At 36.5% G+C, this 22,239-nt stretch overlaps 1 protein-coding gene and 1 long non-coding RNA gene across 4 annotated transcripts in view; one reads left to right on the forward strand and one right to left on the reverse strand.

The window, feature by feature from the left end:
• The window catches only part of LOC143233063 (uncharacterized), a 126,289-nt gene that overhangs the window by 99,470 nt on the left and 4,580 nt on the right, over positions 1-22,239 (forward strand). The window contains exons 5-6 of one of the 3 annotated variants that reach the window (XR_013017945.1): positions 11,086-11,176; positions 19,866-20,327. Coding sequence is in view for 2 of the 3 variants with exons in the window: in XM_076468941.1 (XP_076325056.1) it covers positions 11,086-11,176; positions 19,866-19,881 (107 nt within the window). In the remaining variant the exon portion in view is untranslated. Of the gene's footprint in view, positions 1-11,085; positions 11,177-19,865; positions 21,101-22,239 lie in introns of those variants that run through there. The other 2 variants (XM_076468941.1, XM_076468942.1) reach the window with 2 other exon arrangements.
• Positions 1,802-9,091, reverse strand: LOC143233061 (uncharacterized). The gene is made up of 2 exons (XR_013017944.1): positions 8,768-9,091; positions 1,802-3,684 (listed from the first exon to the last, which is right to left on the reverse strand). It is a non-coding gene; the product is annotated as an uncharacterized LOC143233061 (long non-coding RNA).

The raw sequence follows: 22,239 nt of genomic DNA on the forward strand, positions 1-22,239 counted from the left end.
ACGGAATACGAATTCAGTTGGATTACGATCAGAAGTTATTTTAATCACGACAACGACGTCTTATTCAGTTTCTAATTTCAAACGATGCGCGGCCTGGCATGGCCAAGCGCGTAAGGCGTGCGACTCGTGATCCGAGGATCGCGGGTTCGCGCCCGCGTCGCGCTAAACATGCTCGCCCTCCCAACCGTGGGGGCGTTATAATGTGACGATCAATCCCACTATTCTTTGGTAAAAGAATAGCCCAAGAGTTGGCGGTGGGTGGTGATAACTAGCTGCCTTCCCTCTAGTTTTACACTACTAAATTAGGGACGGCTAGCACAGATAGCCCTCGAGTAGCTTTGTGCGAATTTCTAGAAACAAACAAACGATGCGTGCATGTTACATGTTTGGATGCACGTTAATTTCCTGAGGATTTCTTGTAAAAAATTCAATCAACTTAAGAAGTTTTTACTTCAAATTTTAATCAAATTTTACAAATAATTGAGCGAAGTTTTGTTTCCAAGAATGTTTATACATACATAACTTTAATATTCGTGTCAACAGTTGTGTAAAATACCAAAATACGTTCATCAGAGAATTATACTTACTATTTCAATAATAATACTTCGAAAATAAATTAATGATTTCTACCGAATTAATCTATAAAAAAAAAAAATTTTATTTTTAGTCAATGACACTTGATTAGCATGTGTTTCTTGTTAGTTAGTTTGATTGGTCTATAATCCTGAATAAATCACCTTCGATCTGTTAGTTTAATTGTCCCATAGGTCTAAATAGAACTTGTTGGTAAAATTAAGTCGTCTATAGGTTTCAATAGGTATTTCTGGTAAATCGGTTAAATTATTCTATAAGCCTGAATAAAAGTTCGGTGTCGGGTAATATACTTAGTATATAAGCCTGTGTCCCCTGGTGGGACAAAGGTAAATCTACGGACCTACCACGCTAAAATCAGAGGAATGATTCCTCGTGGTAAACACAGCAGATAGACTAATGAGGCTTTATTCTAAAACCGACCAACAACAGAAGCTTAAAGATTTCCATCTCTTAGTCAGTTTAGGTATACTACATATCCAGGTCTGGTTTGTGGTTTTCTGTAAGTAAATATAATTGATTAATATGACTACTTTATAACTTAGCTTCCGTAAACAAATTAGGGTATAATAATTAAATAAAACGTCTTAAAATATGACAGAAACAATTCATTTATCTATCCATCTTAGTCTCGCTTCACCTTTCATAATATTTTCTTTCACCTAGCTGAGTTAATTACTTCAAAAACTCTGAAAAATGCTCTTTTTTATTTTAGTGCGAAGGTAGATAACAGGGCTTAATGTCTGTGAAACTGACTGACAAATCAAAAGTACGAACTTTAGTTTTATCTTACTTCCTAACAATAGGATTATTACATGAAATCGAAATCCACCCCATTATTGAAAACTAAACAGGCGTACAGATAGAATTCAACGACTGTTTTGTTCTTTATGAAAACACCTGGTTAGTTCTGAATGCCATTAATTTGACGATACAGACTGAATTTTCACGGATTTGTATCAACAAAACACGAAATACCACAAACACTGCTATGATTATTATTGCAATAAAAATAGACTTTTAAAATAGCCCAGCATTACCGACGCTTCCAGATCAATTTCATATAAGTTAAGATCACATTACTCAAGTATACTTTCCCAAAATTGTACTCTAAACTACCCATTCTCAACCTTTTTCTTGGTCACGGACCCTTAAGACCTCTTCTCAGGTTTCAGGGCCACTTGTTAAACAAGGATATAACACGAACAGAGAGGCAGAAAATAATTTATTTTTTAACACAAAAAAATTTGAACATTCCAACATACTGGACAAAACTTAAAAAAGACTGTATGGAATTAAACGTTTGCCAGGCCTAATGCGATCTTTGAGTTTCGTGCTTTTCTGCAAGTTTCATGATGTCGAGCTCCAAATTAAGCAATGACAGTCGGAAGTCACCTCTTGTCGAGATATTAATTTTGTTCTTGGATTTTCTCAAGGAAACTATGTTGCTGAATCCACACTCAACCAAATACGTTGAGGGAAAGGCAAGAAAAAATATCCGAACTTTTTTCCCACAGTGTTGTAAATTTATTCGGCAGATCACTCCTGGTCCAAAAATGTTTTTGAAACTGACTGAGCTGACGTCGTGCAGTTATATCACTCTGAAGATTAATCAAACTCTCTTAAATTCCTGCCTCATCTTGTGTGGATTGTACTTCTAATTGATTCAAAATCCAATTCAGGATACCGAGGTTTAATAGGTCATTAAATCTTTCTTGCATATCCTTGTGTAACTGCTTGAGACGTTTCACATAAACGGTAAGATCATCGTCCTTCAATACCTCTTCGATCCTCTTTAGATTTGAAAATTTTAAAAATTTCCGACGTCCTATATTGTGCCAATAGACTTCAAGTTTGTTAAAAAAGGAAACAATGGCTTCCTTACTATCTACGAGGTTACTGTTTTTGCCCTGTAGGGTTTTGTTTCTGAAAGATATCTGCCAGATAAAATATGTCCGCCTTAACTTCAACGAGTCTTTCTCCATGTTCTTTATCAGACATGAAGGAAATTATGGTGTCCCAGAGTGTAGCGAAACGTTTAAGACAGTTTCCCTTCATAAGCCATCTTATCTTAGTATGCAGCAACAGCGTTCAGAAATCTTCATCATTCTCTTCACACAATTGCCGGAAAAGACGATCCTGAAGTGCATGGGGTTTGATGAAGTTTACAGTCTTTATGACAACCGAAAGCGAAAGATTGAGACGTCCTCCTAAGTTTTAGCTACTAGGTGTTCCCTGTGAATGGCGCAATGAATGGTAAAGACAGAAGGTATAGCTCTTTTTAGATGGGTGATGAATCCTCTGTATCGACCAAACGTAGAAGCGGCACCATCAGTTGCTCAAGCTATTATATTCTCCATTGGAATACCGTTCTCGCTTAAGTAGCTTTTGACTTCTTCAAAAATAGATAGCCCCATATGATTCGTTTTAATCCTCCTGACAAGCAACATGTCTTCCATCAGTTCTTTTCCGTTCCAGAATCTCACATAAGCCATGAGAAAAGCGTCATTATCTTATAAAGTAGTTTCGTCTAATTGTAAAGAGAATTTCTTGGATTGTACAGAACTGACCAATCCCTCTTCAATGTTCCGTACCATCTCATCGATTCTTCTGGGAACAGTAAAGTTACTCAAAGGAATTCTCTGGATTGTTTCTTTAGCACTCAAATTCATGACATCAAATATTATTATAGACACTGAAGGCAAGATAAGCGACTCACCAATGTTGTGAGCATTTCCAGTTTTAGCAGTCAGTTAACTAATTTTGTATGATGCAACAAGACCCTTGTCTAATTTCTGTGACGTTTCAGTAAACATTTGTTTCAACATTGGTATTCTCTCGAAATTATCTCGAAGGTTTTTGAAGAAATACAAGTGTTTATCTTTCTTCTCTGTATGCGAGGAATCCAAATGTTTTTTGCTTTTTCTTCAGTTTGCTTGGTCTCGTGCTTTTAGTTGATAATGTTGTCATGCAGTTTAAACACATGGGCAAAGATGGGTTTTGCGGAGATGTGATAAAACCATACGATAAGTATTCCAGGAATACTACCTACACTTTTTTTTTTCGCCAAGGAACTCGTGGGTAGAACTATTTCTGAAAATAATAAAAATAATTATGAGGCGCTTATTACTAGGAAAATAATGAGCCAATGGCCAGTTTCAAAAACATAAACAAATGTAAACAGTTATAATAACACATTAATAATACTTTCACGTATTGCACATAGAATGTCAAATTATCATTATTTTTATAAATCAGTATCTTTTTTTCTATAATGTCACAATTTGACAAATCATTTCTAGCTTCTTCTAAATGTTCCCAGTGAACCAGCTAATACAGATCAACATGATACAGTCTTGTTAACTTGAAGGTTGAGGTGACACAACAATATCTATTTAAATTTTACCAGTGAACCAGCTAATACAGACCAACATGATACAGTCTTGTTAACTTGAAGGTTGAGGTGACACAACAATATCTATTTAATTTTTACCAGTGAACTAGCTACTATAGACCAACATGATACAGTCTTGTTAACTTGAAGGTTGAGGTGACACAACAATATCGATTTAAATTTTACCAGTGAACCAGCTACTATAGACCAACATGATACAGTCTTGTTAACTTGAAGGTTGAGGTGACACAACAATATCGATTTAAATTTTACCAGTGAACTAGCTACTATAGACCAACATGATACAGTCTTGTTAACTTGAAGGTTGAGGTGACACAACAATATCTATTTAATTTTACCAGTGAACCAGCTAATACAGACCAACATGATACAGTCTTGTTAACTTGAAGGTTGAGGTGACACAACAATATCGATTTAAATTTTACCAGTGAACCAGCTAATACAGACCAACATGATACAGTCTTGTTAACTTGAAGGTTGAGGTGACACAACAATATCTATTTAATTTTTACCAGTGAACCAGCTTCTACAGACCAACATGATACTGTTTCTCATTGCTCTTCACGGTTGAGCTGATACAATTGTACCTATTGAACTTTTACTAGAATATCAATTACTAAAGACCAACATGTTGTTACCTCAATACACTTCATGATTAATATCATACAAATTATAAATTCAAATAATTTTCCAGATATTGAACATCTATCTGAAGCAAACAGTGTTTAGCAGACTTCTTTAATATTTACTTCAATTCGATGTGCAAAGCATAATAAGAGTCATTATCTTGTATACTGGTAGTTGTGTTCAACGGCTCATTGCCAGCAGTATGTGTCTACCCTCTCCCCCTGCAGACACTGGGTATGTATAACTTCAGTCTGAATTGATATAAACATTCTGGATGATGGGCGTAATGACAGACCTGTGTATCTTTCTCAACACGTTTCAAAGTTCACACAAACCAATGACTAGTAAATGCGCGGTAAATTAATTATTTTTGTTTTACATTACCATGTCCAGTGGATTTCCATTTTTTTCAATATATTCCCCGCGAGAAATTTACACTTGAATAAATGGACTGGAATGTTATGGACACTCGTACCGCTAATGTCACGTCCGGTAATATTTCCGCTTTGAAGGTCAATGAAGTTATTTTTCGTGCCTCCAAATTGCGGCGAGCTGTTTGTGATATTACACTAACCCTTATAAACTCTTTACAGCAACAAACCGTTGAATTTACTTACGAACTTAGTGTTGAGAAGCCAACTAGTAGCTACATTTATATGTAAGAAAAATGTTCGTTATGATATTAAATTTTCAATAAACCTTTACAACAACACATAGTATTTGTTACTGATCACTTATAGATTTGACTGCATAGGAATCACTGACTTGAAGAACCAGTTTCGTAAAGAAATAACGTGTAAAATTTGGTTTTTAGGGTCGTTCAGTGAGACTCGGCATGACCAGGTGGGTTAAGGCGTTCGACTCGTAATCTGAGGGTCGCGGGTTCGAATCACCGTCGCACCAAACTTGCTCGCCCTTTCAGCTGTGGGGGCGTTATAAGGTGACAGTCAATCCCAATATTCTTTGGTAAAATAGTAGCCCAAGAGTTGGCGGTGGGTGGTGATGACTAGTTGCCTTCTCTCTAGTCTTACACTACAAAATTAAGGACGGCTAGCGCAGATAGCCTTTGAGTAGCTTTGCGCTAAATTCAAGACAAACTAAACCTTTCAAACAATCAATCTTTCAGTGAAGATGTGATTCATCAAAAGTTATTTGGTAGATGTCATGGTTGAACAAAAAAAACTCACGTTTCCATCTGCTTTCCAAGCCATGGGGCTAATGTCCCATATATGTAACCAGATCCTTTTACTTTGTTTCTTTTTCTTTACATTTAGTATAGAAACGGTATTGACAGCATATTATCTGAAAACAATCATAACTTTAAACTCGCATATTCATTCTCAGTTTGTATTTATAGTATTTTAAATGAATAGATATTCTACACGTATCTTTTCTAGATATTATAGAGTTTTATAACTTTTAGATCACCCTATATGTTATCATTCGTAAAATTTATAACGTGGAACATGTTAATACCTCAAATACAATTGTATGTCGTCAATCAAATGGCGGCCCGGCATGACCAAGCGTGTTAAGGCGTGCGACTCGTAATCTTAGGGTCGCGGGTTCGTACCCCCGTCGCGCCAAACATGCTCGCCCTTTCAGCCGTGGGGGCGTTACAATGTGACGGTCAATCTCATTACTCGTTGGTAAAAGAGTAGCCCAAGCCAGTTAGTCATCACCACCAACTCTAGAACTACTCTTTTTCATTATAACATCTCCACGGCTTAAAGGGCGAGCATGTTGGATGTGACAGGTATTCGAACCCGCAACTCTCGGATTATGAGTCGAGCGCCTTAACCAACTGGCTTTGCCGAGCTTTATGAATAGTAGAAGTTCCAACATTCTGTAAATACTGCTGTGTTCAGGTATTTTAAGGTAAAGAATAAAACAGACGTTTTATGTACTATTTTAGTACAATACATGACCAACCACTTATTACATATTCATATCACAGTATGAATAGAATAACCTCGTGTATCACTATGAATTAAAAGTAGCATTACACGTATATACAATGGGCAGTGTCAGAAATGTTTCTCTCATTATTTTCAAGCATATCTTTTACATATAGATATGTATTGAGCTTTTATTTGCTTAAAATTATAATTTTCACTGTTTTTAGTTTCGTTGTTGTTTTATAATAAACATACACATAATTTACATCGTGCATTCACATGTAGTGCTACAAAATATTACTATCGGTAAATTAACTGAGTCGTTATTCGTACACAGTTTTTACAGGGTGATTCAGTCCAACTTTTACGTCATGAATAAACATGCTAGAGTTGTAGTGGTCTTTATTTTTATTCAGGTTAGTTAACCCAGAAAAATAGAGTATTCTCATTGCTCTTTAACCGTCGAGCCTTAAGTGAGCTAACGAATAACCAAAGAGTCTTCTGCAAAAATGCATTATCTGAAGACCTAATATCAGTAACACTGGATAATATTTGTTTTTCACTACATTTACAACAAGCCAAATTCTAGTTGGTTAGTGATTTCTAATATACATCGCGAATTGTAGGTAGAAAAAATAATGAAATACATTAAGCACAAATTAACATGAAGTTATTGTTTTTGATATTGAATATCAAAGGAATTCAACTAAAAATATTGAACAAAATAAATTCTCGAAGAACTCGGTAAAAGTTTAGAACATGCTACTTGGTATTACATTTTTACTATAATTTTGTTATATTTATAATCTAATTATAAACGTATAAATTACAGTTATTTTATATCTCTTTCTTTCTGGTATACTGATAAACAAGGTTCCAACTGTAAATTCGTTAAGTATCTTTTCCTACTACATAGTGCATAGTACAAAGTAAACTTGTATAGTTGTTGTTGTTGTTTTAAATTAAGCACAAAACTACACGATGGCTATCTGTCCTCTGCCCACCACGGGTATCGAAACCCAGGTTTTAGCGTTGTAAGTCCGCAGACATACCGCTGAACCACTGGATGGCTAAACTTGTATAATCACTGCGTTTAGACAATAATCTCTTCAAACAAATAATGTTATTTTACAAGTTTTAATAATTCTTATCTGAAGTAAAAATAAAGATACCCCTGATTTTGAAGCGAAATAACCAAAATAAAAAAGTTTAATTGTATTTTTTTCATTATTATTTGAAATATGTGTAGCTTCAAGATCATTAACGAACCTATAATTCCTGAAAATTTATTTTTTCTCAGGCAGTTAATTACTCTTGTCTCTCCTGTAACATTATAGTTCATAGTCACCTGAACTATCCAAGATCATTTTATAAAACTAATGATTCTGTCAACACCTTCTGACATTTACTTTGAATAAAAAGGCTGCTACAGAGCTGTTCAAGAAAACTTGGCTTGCTCGTTAACGAGCGTGCCTTTGATAAAATCTTTGTTCTTAAACTTTAGCAGTCACCCTATACGCTATTCATGTGTGCCTATCAAGTGCTCTACTAGAAAGTACGAACTATTCCAGCTACAGGTTTGTAACTTGGATAACTGTTGGTATTTACTTTCAAGCTTGGACTCATGTGAAAGTTATCTAATACAAGTTGTTCATTTATTCTCCATCAAATTTCATACCAATTCACTGCTTCCCGCTAGCACAGCGGTAAGTCTACGGATTTAGAACGCTAAAGTCAGGGGTTTGATTCCCCTCGGTGGGCTCAGCATATAGCCCGATGTGGCTGTGATATAAGAAAAACACACACACAAATTAACTAGTGGGTTATGGAGGAATATTTTCTAATAAGGTTACAAGCATTTCTTTTATAATTAAATGATATTTTGACAGTAAAATTTGAAAGCAAATTAATTTGAACTTATCAAAGAAAAAATTCTTGTAAACCAAGAAATGTAACCGATAAAGCCTTACCATTATTAAAGCCCTGGAAATTTATGTGTTACCTATTGTAGTTAATTTAATATAGAAACACAGAACCGACTACTTTTCACGTTCTAAGCAAAAATCTCCAAGTGGCTTAGCTTTGAGCCTGCGAGCTTATAATGCTAATATCGAGTTTCATACCACCAGTGGGCAGAGCTCAGATAGCCCATTTGGAAGCATTGGACTTAACAAGAAAACGACAGCGTTAACTCTGAAGTTACTTTTAATAACTTAAACAGTCACACCAAACATACTCGCCCTTTCAGTCTTGAGAGCGTTATAATATAATGATCAATCCCACTCTTCGTTGGTAAAATAGTAACCCAAGAGTTGGCAGCGGTGGGGGAGTGATGACCAGCTGTCTTCCTTCTAGTCTTACACTGATAAATTAGGGACGTCTAGCGCAGATAGCTCTCATGTAGCTTTGCGCGAAATTGAAAAAGAAACAAACAAAACAAATACATCAAGGATGTCCGCCTTCAAGCCTTATCTCAGGTCATGGTACAATCATCAGCTATTTGATTTTCTCAGGAGTGATAGCGAAGTTTAAACCACGTGATAAAACACGTTTCATTGAGAATTCATCTAAAGTCATACACAACCTCTCTGAACAAGTTTTAACCGGCTCTGAAAAACATGTTTCGTCACATAGTTTAAACTTCACTATTATCAGCTATGCACGAAATTTTTACTTATGCAACATTTTTTCGTTTCCAGAATCGAATTTTGTCTTTTTTGCCTGTCGTGTTATGAAAAATGTACCCTATTCATAATACCTGCCTAGATGTCATGCTTGGCACACAAATATATATGACTCTTTCTCCATGTTTGACAATGTTATTAATATAAGAAGAAGCGAATTAATAATTCTTATAGCCCCAAGCAAGAAGAACATTGGTACCCCAGCATAACTCCTGCCCCGTTAAATAAGAAACTTATGGATAAATACAAGAAGAGATCGACTAGTATATTGTTTACACACAGCATTAATATTATAATAATTAAAATAAAAATATACTACGTTTATATTAAACTACTTAATTTCGTCAAACATATAAAAATAAAAGCAATATTTGTATCTGATAAAAACGTGAACTATTATAATAACATTGGTTGTATGTATATGGTTGTACCTGATAAAAATATAAACTATTATAATAACATTGGTTATGTGTATATGTCTGCATCTGAGAGAAATTTGTCGCATTTTTAATAATAATTAGCATTAAGTATGTACATGAAGATGAAATCTAGGCCCGGCATGGACAAGCGTGTTTAGGCGTTCGACTCGTAATCCGAGAGTCGCGGGTTCGAATCCTGGTCGCACCAAACATGCTCGACCTCCCAGCCGTTGGGGCGTTATAATGTGACGGCCTATCCCACTATTCGTTGGTAAAAGAGTAGCCCAAGAGTTGGGGGTGGGTGGTGATGACTAGTTACCTTCCCACTAGTCTTACACTGCTAAATTAGGGACGGCTAGCGCAGATAGCCCTCGAGTAGCTTTGCACGAAATTAAAAAAATAAATAAATATACGTCTTCCCCTTTAGATCGTCACTCTCACAGGAGACCGTTCTTTGGATGATTGCCCCTCAGTTCAGATCCGTTAAACTGTGCGTTAATTCGCTCCTTCATATAGGCAACAAACATTACATTGTGGTGAATATGGTATATGTTTTCTAATGAATAATACATATTATTATTTGTTCTTCTTTAGCTCGGACGACATTTTTTAATATTTTGTTTTGTTTACAAATACACGAATTCAATAAAGGAAGCTTCTTTCCTTCGCTTTATAGACAAAAATAATTTTTCCTTCAATGTTTTGCTGTTTTCGAGCATTCGCCCAATGCTACTCAATGGCTATCTGCGCTAACCGTTCCTAATTTTGAACAGACACACCAACGGGAAAGCAATTTGTTGGACCAAATACTGAAATTTGGCTGGCACCCGTATAATGCACTCACGGCTCCAAAGTACAAAGTGCGAATGTTACGTTTATTTTATTTGCGTTGTAACAGCGAGGAACGCTAATGAATGGGCCACGCTCAGACCAACTTAATAGGCAGAGATCTACTTTATGAAACGTTTAATAAGATTTGTTTTACGAAACGTTAAGGTCAAACTTTTATGATATTATTCCAAAAAATAGCTTAAAAAATCGCAGAAGTGAGATAATACTTTACGTTTTATCTGATACATCATTTAAAATTACGAATGAAATTCCTTTGACTGTGAATAATAACAATATTTATTCTGTCAATATTTATGTTTGTCATGCTTCTAAAACGAAAAACAGACAACATCGCTATGTACGTGTCCGGCTTTCACTCGTAGTTCAAGCTAGGAGGAACAGAAATCGCTGTTTTACCTACAAAATCATATTTTCAAAAGACAAAGTACACGAAATTGTATCAGAACTCGCTGTGATTAGTCGTCTTATTTTATCTGTGTTAAACATCCTGACAAAAAATACTGTCTTTAAAAAATAAAAAAATGCTTATTTATGTCATACAGTTAACAATTTAGAATGTTCGTTTCATGTCAATTTCTTATTTTTATGTATTGTTTCAGGAGATCAGTCACCAGGTGGCAGCTGGAGCATTTCAACCTCTTTGGGCATGATCTTTCTAAACATGGCACTCGTTTTTTGGGGAACGAATAGGTAAAAACGTATTCATATGTAGTTATTATGAGTTACATCTTAACATAATAGTTAGCTGTAACACAAAAAATGTTGGTAAAATTATCAAAATATTTTACGTTGAAAAAGTTAATGGCACTTTGGAAATATTTTCCAGGTTTGTGAAATTAGGATTTTTTTTATATTTTTGTGATTGGCTAGTTTTATTTACTAGGTTCACTTGTTTAGCTTGTCAATTATGTTTTACTTTGGGATAAAAAATATTTTTATTTCTTTGGTTTCGTTCTAGCACAACAGGTTTGTTAGACGTTTAGCTCAGTTGGTAGAACACTCAACAGGTATTCATTAGTTTGCCGCCTTGCGACACACCGGCATGTCTGAGAATTTAAAATGACAGTAATCGGGATTCGATACTCGTGGTAGGCAGAGTACATAGAGCCTATTGTGTAGATTTGTGCTTAATTACAAACAAGTCGACAACGTTGTGTTAAATATAAAGTTTAGTAAAAAAATAATAATATATCTCACAAATGAGTAAAAAAAAAGATTACCACAGTGAAAAACCAATTTCACAAGCTACATATATGAATCCAAAAACTAAAACAAGGATAAACATAAGGTCTTGTCATTTTTAGTGTTTTTCTGGAAGCTACATTAGGAATCAATCCACTAGGAGCTATTAGAAAAGCTTTTGGTTTGGTTTGTTTTGAATTTCGATCAAAGCTACACGAGGACTATCTGCGCTAGCCGTTCCTGATTTAGCAATATAAGACTAGAGGGAAGGCAGCTAGTCATCACCACCCACCGCTAACTCTTGGTCTACTCTTTTACTAAATAATGGGGGGATTGAGTGTCACATTATAACGCCCCCACGGCTGAAAGGGCGACCATGTTTGGTGCGACAGGGATTCACACCCGTGACCCTCGGATTATGAGTCGAATACCTTAACCACCTGGCCATGCCGGGCCTTGTTAGAAAGATACTTTTAACAACATGCATTACAACAACACATGTAACAGACAAATATTACTGGATTCTGATTTAATAAGGTAGAGCGTATAAAATTTGGAAACAAAACTACAAAATTTATTTTTTATTACAGTACAATGGAACAATAACTTCAAATCAAGAATGGTGTGTGAGATGACAAGACTGAAGTAATAAAACAAATCTTGAGTTATATTGATGATAAATGATTAATTTCAGCATTGTTTGGTGAGTTATGGTTTCTCTTTCCCTCTCGACCCGGCATGGCCAGGTGGATTAAGGCGTTCGACTCGTAGTCCAAGGGTTACGGGTTCGAATCCCCGTCACACCGAACATGCTCGCTCTTTCAGCCGCGGGAGCGTTATAATGTGACGATCAATCCCACTATTCGTTGGTAAAAGAGTAGCCCAAGAATTGGCGGTGTGTGGTGATGACTAGCTGCTTTCTATCTAGTATTACATTGCTAAATCAGTGATGGCTAGCGCAGATAGCCCTCGTGTAACTTTGCGCGAAATTCAAAAACAAACTTTTCCTATTTTCATAGATTACTCTCTTTAATTGGTATGTTTATTGTGTATAAAAAACTTTTTTTTAATATCACCTACAGTAGGAAAATGCATTTCTAAACTCCTATTTGGGTAAAACTTTGTTTTGATAGGTAGTGTGAACCTCATAATTTACCAGAACATTGTCCGTATCCACACCAGTTTAACTAGTGTGTGATTTACTGATTAAAATAAGCGATAAGTTAATAGTTTTTCTATTTAAAATGTGTTTTTATTCTTAATATTCGTTAGTGGGAAGAAACGTGTTATGGATGTTTGACAAAGATATTTTGATATTAAAATCAATTGAAGGGATGTTTAGACCAGGGGGTTCCCAACCGGTTGGTCGCGAACCCCCAGGGGGTCGCGAAGCCTTAGCAAGGGAGTCGCGTAGCCTTGTTAGAAGTAGCTTGGGATAACTTTAATTTTATTTCATCAATTACATTTTCATGCTCTTACATTTTTTTTTTGTTTCGGTGCAAAGCAAAACGTGTGCTACATTAGTTCAATGTCATTAGGTGATATTATGGGTGTATGTATGCGTGCCTGTGAGTGAATGTGCCTGTGTGAATGTGTATGTGTCTGCAACTGTATGTATGTGTGTACTAGTGAGTAGCGAGTATGTGAGTGCACGTGCATGTACGTATGCTTGTGTGTCTGTTTAGCTGTGATTAAGTGTGTGTGTGCTCGCTGTCGACACGTGAGTCACATGTCCGTTGCTGATTGGTGGATGACGAATCGCGCGACTGGCCACGCTCCCTTCCCTCCCAATACTTACCCCATCATTACTCTACCTGCACCCCCCACAAGTAGTCAGTGTAAGATCTACAGTTGCCAAAGAGTTCATTATTCAACATTTTTTATTTTAGTTTAACAAGGAGATAAGTAAGCAGTAAAGGTGAGTTGTGTCCATGACTAAACGGCGCAGATAATCAGAATGCTACCTCAACATTGGCTTCACCACTGTGCTCACCAACGACGGCATCGAGAAACCACAGTGTGTTTCGAAACATATAGAACACGCAAAGAAAGGGTTTGGATTTCTTCAAACGGCATGAACGGTGTCTTAAAAGCCAAAGAATCGATAGAAGTGGGTCGTTTCAGCAGCAGAGTGCAGCCGTAGTGGAAACTTCATATGAGATTGCATTCGAAATTGCTAAACAAAAAAAGCCTCACACGATTGGAGAAACACTTCTTAAACCCTGCATGATGAAAGCAGTAAATCTTATTCTTGGAGAAGCCAGTGCAAAGAAGATGCAGCAAGTATCCCTGTCAAATAATACTATACAGAGGTGCATTTCTAAAATGTCTATGGATGTGAAGGAACAGGTTTTGACTGAAATCAAGGGTTCCCCTTTATTCTCCTTTCAGCTCGACGAGTCAACAGATGTCAGTTCATGTTCTCAGTTGCTTGTCTTCGTGAGATACATTAATTCAGGTGACATCAAAGACGAATTCTTATTCTGCAGTGCACTTGAAACCACAACAAAAGCTGATGATGTCATGGAAAAAGTTTCAACTTTTTTTCAAGACGAAGATCTTCAATGGGAAAACGTGTGTGGGGTTTATACGGATGGGGCACCGGCTATGTTAGGATCGAAATCAGGATTCCAGTCGAGAGTGAAGAAGCTAGCACCTCAAGCAAAGGGCATCCACTGCATGATTCACCGATATGCTCTCGCCAGTAAGACTCTCCCTGCCTCTCTGCAGGAAGTGCTTGAATCTGTAATCAAAATTGTAAATTATGTGAAGACTCAAGCACTCAACACTCGCCTATTCAAAGAACTATGCAAAGACATGAATGCTGACCACGAAGTCCTTCTCTTCTACACAGCAGTACGTTGGTTGTCGAAAGGAAGCGTTATTAATCATGTCTTTGAAATGAAAGATGAAATAAAGCTATTCCTGGAGACTCAAGAAAGGAAAGATCTTGTAGCTCACTTCGAAGACGAAGCATGGAATAAAAGGGTTGCGTACCTAGCCGACATTTTTGACCAGCTGAACAAGCTCAATTTGAAGCTTCAAGGAAGGGAAACACATGCTATCCTTTTTCAAGATAGTCTTCGGGCCTTTGTTTCCAAACTGCAAAACTAGCGTCGGAAAACCAATCTTGGAAACATCGCTATGTTTGAAAAACTTTGTGGAGTGACGGATGAGTCTCAGATCCAACTGGATCAGTTCCTCAAGAATGAGATTACCGAACATCTTCAGTCTCTAGAAAAGGAAGTCGAGCGTTACTTCCTGAGCTATCACAGGAACAGGAGGCCCTGGTACGGAACCCATTTTGTACTGAACTTGATGTATCCAGCATCCCAGATGATATCCAAGATGAATTTCTGGATCTAAGGAACGACTCTTCAGCTCGTGATCTCTTCAAGATGAAATCCGTGACTCAGTTCTGGTACGCTATGTATCAGTCATACTCCAAAGTCAGCATGATAGCTTTACGTGTCCTTGTTCCATTTCCTTCTACCTACTTGTGTGAGGCAGGATTTTCCACTCTTGTCAATATAAAAACAAAGAATAGGAACAGACTGGATGTTGGAGATGACATGAGACTGGCTCTAACAAACGCTCGGCCACGAATTTCAAAGCTTGCTGCTGAAATGCAACATCAGGCATCTCACTAGCTGGGTTGAATAGCTGTTTAAACATATGTTAATATTATTTTAAGAAATATATGTTCTTTTTGTGAATTCAGGTTGGACCAGTGTGATTTAATTTGCTAATAAATAATTACAGAAATTTTAAATATTTTTTAGATGTTTCTTTCCCTCTCCTTTACAGAAAATAAAAGAAAAATTAAGCTGCTAATAGTAAGCCCTAAGTAAGGGGTCACATGGGTTTCAAACTTATAGGTAAGAGGTCGCGAGTGCCAAAAGGTTGGGAACCCCTGATTTAGACGAACGAAACGGATGGGGGTGACCTCAAGGTTATCGTTCTTGGCTACGTGTAGGAAGACTGATGGTTCGAGCTGCAATACGCTCTACACCTAAAGCTATAATTGTGTTATAAAAGTGAAAATAATTCGTGTAATTGGTTTTAATGTGTAATATGTTCTGATTTCATACATTCATTGTTGTTGTTTATTGCAGTCATATAGCATGAAAGAAAAGAGTGTATTAAATATCTCCCATGTGTCACATGAAATTTTCTTGAAATAAAAAATTCTGTTTCCCATTATCGTCAGGTATGGCATGTGGTTAGTTGTTCGGACTGCGGATTAGAAAGTCCAAGGTTCAAACCACGCTCGACGTGCTCCTCACTTTTAGATGTTCGGTTATTACTAAAAATCAACATTGCTATTCGGTTAAGATTAGCTGTATAAGCGTATTGTGCTGTTGATTGGTCACCCTTCCTCTTGTCAGCATTTTTAAAGTAGAGTTAACAGTGCATGTACCTTAATGTTTCGGACACTGTAGAAAAAAAAACACTCAAAAGTGTCAAATACTGTTTGGAAAACAAACCTAGTTTTGAATTATAAGATCTAGAAACTTTACGACCCTTACTTAAACAAAATAGTTGACTTAGGATGAATATAATTTTATTATTTTATGCTGTGATATTCACAGGGCAATAGACAAATCATAAAACAATTTATTCTTATAAATGCTTTTTGTGTTGTTGTTTTTTTCATTAAGTGTTTCGCTGTTTGGACATTTAGTTCAATCTTATTAAGAACTGAGAACTAAGCAACCTTTGCTTATCATAACATAAGCTTTAAAATAGCTAATTGCTCTTCCAAACTGATAGCAAAGTTATTTGAACCAAAGTTCAGTTCTGCCAAAACGAAGAATGAGGCTATTATTTTGAATGCAATTGTCCCATTAGCAGCAGAGGAGTTGAAGACTTAATAGAGGTCCAGTTCGTTTAACTTATAGCAGATGCTTCAAACCGAAAAGATGCTAAAATTATACCTATCATGGTGCGATTTTTTTTTTTTGTCAGAGGAAGGAGTGAAAGTAAAACTTTTAGACTTTCAGTCGGTTCCTGGAGTGACATCAGAAATTTTGACAAATTGCTTGGTGTCCACTTAAAAGAAACATGATTTATCAAAAAAAATGTTGCTCATTGTGGTGACAACTGCAATACAAATTTTGAAAGTGTAAAAAGAAAGAAAAAAACAATGTATATAGTCGATTGAAGAAGGAACTTGACAGAAATATTGTAGGTGTTTGTTGTGGTGCTCATATTGTAGATAACTGTCTCCAAACTGCAGTTAATGACCTTCTTATTGTCAAAATTTACAAGTATTTCTACATTTACGCTATATTTACCTAAAAGAATTCTGTGAGTTTGTAGACATTGAGTACAAGAAAATTCTCCAATATGGAAAAACGCGATTTCTGTCTTTGTTACAAGCTGTTGAGAGAATTATCCAGATTTATGAAAGACTGAAGTCATATTTTTGTTTACAAGAACGGTGCCCATTGTTGATAAAAAGATTTTTTTTTAAAGTAAATGTGGAGAAATGTATCTATGGTTTGTTCATGGACAACTAGGTTTGTTCAAAAAGTGATTTTTGCCATGGAGAAAACAAAAGTAACTTAATTTGAAATCCAACCTGAAAGAATGACGAGATAATAACTTTATTCCTCTTGGTGAAAAAAATAATACTCCATGTGCCAAAGGAATAACTTGGTTATTAAGGAATTTACCAGTTTTTACTATTGCTGCCTGTCTTATATTGAGCTGTGGGAAAACAGTTTTGGTGGTGGAGAATACTTTGTTTGGATAAAAAATGTGTTTTCGTGTGGCCTGACATTGAAGTAGTTGCTAAACAAATTAATGAAACGCTTGGAAATGCTGCAATCAATGTTGATGGTCTGTTTGATGAAGTTGTTCTTGCTAAATCCTTCTGGTCATCAAAATGTGACGAGTGGAAAGCAAACGAAACAGGTTGTGAAGAAAAATGGGTAGAACTTTTCAACCACTTCAAAGATCAAAGTATTGTTGTACCTAATCTCAGGCAAGTTATGAAGGACATTTTTTATTTACCAGGCACTTCTGCCCCTGTTGAAAAGTATTTCAGTGAAAAATAGCATTTGGTCTCAAGAAAGAGGTCTAATGAATGAATCAACAGTTAAAGGACTCTTGCATTGTAAACTCAACATTGACTTGAATTGCAGTGAGCTCTCTCAAAAAATAAAAACTATTAAAGATTTTTTGAAGAAAGTTCATTCAAGTGAAAAATATGAATGGTCACGAAAAAAGTGTTCAGTGAAAAATTAATGAAATTCTGATGTTCTCTGTCTTGCTGAATTTAAATAAATGTTAGAGATGTAAACTACCAGTATTCCATTTTATGTGCGTGTGTGGAAGCATTAAACCTTAAGGGAAGTTTGGTTATGAAAGAACTTTTTTATTATAGCAGTGCCGGTACCTATTGGAAAAATTGGAAACTATCCCGGTTTGAGACTTGGAAATTGTGGTAAGCCTACTTATAGGTAATGTGATGCCACAGAAAATCTAACGTATAGCAGCCCTTTTTAACGAAAAATATGTCTATACTCTGAATTATAAAGTTCCCCCAGGGACACAGAAGAATTTCTGCGGGCTTATAACGTCAGAAACCAGATTTCTATACCCGTGGTAGTAAATCAGAGATAACCCTTTGTGTAGCTTTACATTTTGTATAGTTGCAAACAAACATATCATAGAGGTGTTTGGGCTTAATAGCATTGGAAAACAAAATAATAGGAATCAATTTGAGGCCATCGAGAAAGAAATTGCAACAAGTCAGGCACCAACCATAGTTACCAAAGTTCGGTCTTAAAACAACAGAGAATCTACAAACGTAAGAGTTAGTGGTAAAACTCCAAGCAATAGTAATCACCATAATTAGTTAGTATCTCCGTCTGGAAACGAGGCCAACAAGGTATGGGTTAACCAAAATAAGACTTCCGGTCACCTCTCGTCCATACTATAGACAGCTGTAGAATGAAAGAGGTATACGTACTATTCTATATATACACGTACCCCCCACGTTGCCGTACGCAACGACTGTGAATTTAAGTACAGTTGAACTGTTTAAACGAAAGCTTGGAAAACACCTTCGTCGTACACATAATAGATTATGGAAAGCCTGCAAGGAAAAGTAATGTGTTTTTGAATATTACAGCCTTATGGCAGAGACCTTTGAAACAGAAATTACGTTGCAGGACTGTTGTTAAACCAGTCATCAGATGGAAAGTTACCACACGTCGCAACATGGTCCGTGACTACACAGTGAAAGTCCAAAATCGTTTTAAAATAAAGTGCTCAACGCTTTATTGTTTCAGCGAAGAAATGCTACCGCCTACCAAAAGTAATACATTGCGTATTATTACAAACACGCAAAATGTTTGTAATGCAGTGTTTGAAGTATTTGGTAGTTCAGGGGCAAAAATATCAAAGAGTAGAAATGGTAAAAAAAAAAAATAGTACAAAACAAACATTATATGAGCTACAGCGATCTTAGACGTTTTGGGGAAACAAAAAAATCGCTCATTTTGTAAGAATGAAACCGGTAAAGAACGTCAGAGAAAATTTAAGTAAATAAAATTCATTCAACTCACAAACTTCTATCCACGTCAAGATTGTGCTTCTCTTAATAAATAATGGTGTTTAAGAAAACAGAAAACACGCGAAGTTTTGTTTTGGTTTGTTTTTAATTTCGCACAAAACTACACGAGAGCTATCTGCGCTAGCCGTCTCTCATTTAGCAGAGAATGCAGCTAGCCAACACCACCCACCGCCAACTCTTGGGCTACTTTTTTACCAACGAACAGTGGGATTAACCGTAACATTATAACGACCCCACGGTTGAAAGAGCGAGCATATGTGGTACGAGGGGGATTCAAATTCGTAGCCCTCTGATTAGGAGTCGAGTGTCTTAACCCACCTGGCCATGCAGGGACGCTTAAAATAGTAATATTTTAGAACATAAAAAGAAAGTGTAGATGTAACATTAATTTGTGCATTACTTGTAATTTTCTCTGTGTCTATTTGAATGCAGGCTAATAAATCTAAGTACTTTGAGATTGGAATAAAACTGATGTTTTCAATAGTTATTCATGTTCCAGAATAAATTAAACTTTAATTTGAATATTATTTAAACTGAAATATTCCAAAGTAACAAAAGGAGTTGTTTAATGTACAATTAAATCTAAATATACTATGATTGTATCTTTTACAGGTTACTTTTGGAGTAATTCTATACTGCCAATTTTGTAGAGTTCTCCGTGTTTTCTTCTGTTGATATGATTAGTACCACGTTTTCTTCTGTCACCAAAGCTATGAATCACATCCTGAACTACTGACCATACATAGATCCTGGTACAATGTTGGTAAAGCTGATAACCAAGTGTCTCAACCACGAAACGCTTAAGAAATTAACCATTCGTCGTATTCTTTGTATTTTATTTGAAAACTAGTCAGAAAAAACCTACTTTACTTAATCGGAACTTCTCTCTATAGAAAATCAACATACTGGTAAATTAGAAATACCCCAACACTGAGCCATTTTGTACTAAACACGTATGGAATTGATCGAGAAGTTGGTTCTTGTTTTTATCATTTGTTCGAGAAAGTTGGATTAAAACATATTGTTTTATCAACCAAGAAAATTATATAATAAGCCATTGATATCTTCTACTGGGTATAGCATTGTTTTATTAATGTTCTGTATCTTGTGCATGGAAACACTTTATGCTAATATAATCATAGCTTGACAAATAAATAAAAACTATTATAAGGTAAATGAAGTGGTTTATTTTGCGGGAAACAATGGTCAATTGGATAAGTGATTTGTTCTTCTTAAAATAAGCCACTTTATTACGTTTATAACTGTTGTTTGTTAATTTAATATAATGCCATAGTTTTAGCGTATTTCGAGTCACACGTTGTATCCTCAAGAGTTTTGTCTAAAGTTATAATAGAACTTATCTCCGCCACTCAAGTGTTGATGTAGAGACTTGTGACCGTGCTTTTTCTTGTCCACTCAAGTGTTGATGTAGAGACTTGTGACCGTGCTTTTTCTTGTCCACTCAAGTGTTGATGTAGAGACTTGTGACCGTGCTTTTTCTTGTCCACTCAAGTGTTGATGTAGAGACTTGTGACCGTGCTTTTTCTTGTCCACTCAAGTGTTGATGTAGAGACTTGTGACCGTGCTTTTCTTGTCCACTCAAGTGTTGATGTAGAGACTTGTGACCGTGCTTTTCTTGTCCACTCAAGTGTTGATGTAGAGACTTGTGACCGTGCTTTTCTTGTCCACTCAAGTGTTGATGTAGAGACTTGTGACCGTGCTTTTCTTGTCCACTCAAGTGTTGATGTAGAGACTTGTGACCGTGCTTTTCTTGTCCACTCAAGTGTTGATGTAGAGACTTGTGACCGTGCTTTTTCTTGTCCACTCAAGTGTTGATGTAGAGATTTGTGACCGTGCTTTTTCTTGTCCACTCAAGTGTTGATGTAGAGACTTGTGACCGTGCTTTTTCTTGTCCACTCAAGTGTTGATGTAGAGACTTGTGACCGTGCTTTTCTTGTCCACTCAAGTGTTGATGTAGAGACTTGTGACCGTGCTTTTCTTGTCCACTCAAGTGTTGATGTAGAGACTTGTGACCGTGCTTTTTCTTGTCCACTCAAGTGTTGATGTAGAGACTTGTGACCGTGCTTTTTCTTGTCCACTCAAGTGTTGATGTAGAGACTTGTGACCGTGCTTTTTCTTGTCCACTCAAGTGTTGATGTAGAGACTTGTGACCGTGCTTTTTCTTGTCCACTCAAGTGTTGATGTAGAGACTTGTGACCGTGCTTTTCTTGTCCACTCAAGTGTTGATGTAGAGACTTGTGACCGTGCTTTTCTTGTCCACTCAAGTGTTGATGTAGAGACTTGTGACCGTGCTTTTCTTGTCCACTCAAGTGTTGATGTAGAGACTTGTGACCGTGCTTTTCTTGTCCACTCAAGTGTTGATGTAGAGACTTGTGACCGTGCTTTTCTTGTCCACTCAAGTGTTGATGTAGAGACTTGTGACCGTGCTTTTTCTTGTCCACTCAAGTGTTGATGTAGAGACTTGTGACCGTGCTTTTTCTTGTCCACTCAAGTGTTGATGTAGAGACTTGTGACCGTGCTTTTTCTTGTCCACTCAAGTGTTGATGTAGAGACTTGTGACCGTGCTTTTCTTGTCCACTCAAGTGTTGATGTAGAGACTTGTGACCGTGCTTTTCTTGTCCACTCAAGTGTTGATGTAGAGACTTGTGACCGTGCTTTTCTTGTCCACTCAAGTGTTGATGTAGAGACTTGTGACCGTGCTTTTCTTGTCCACTCAAGTGTTGATGTAGAGACTTGTGACCGTGCTTTTCTTGTCCACTCAAGTGTTGATGTAGAGACTTGTGACCGTGCTTTTTCTTGTCCACTCAAGTGTTGATGTTGAGACTTGTGACCGTGCTTTTTCTTGTCCACTCAAGTGTTGATGTAGAGACTTGTGACCGTGCTTTTTCTTGTCCACTCAAGTGTTGATGTAGAGATTTGTGACCGTGCTTTTTCTTGTCCACTCAAGTGTTGATGTAGAGACTTG

The sequence above is a fragment of the Tachypleus tridentatus genome, chromosome 12 (genome assembly GCF_004210375.1).
Source record: "Tachypleus tridentatus isolate NWPU-2018 chromosome 12, ASM421037v1, whole genome shotgun sequence".
Taxonomy (NCBI): domain Eukaryota; kingdom Metazoa; phylum Arthropoda; class Merostomata; order Xiphosura; family Limulidae; genus Tachypleus; species Tachypleus tridentatus.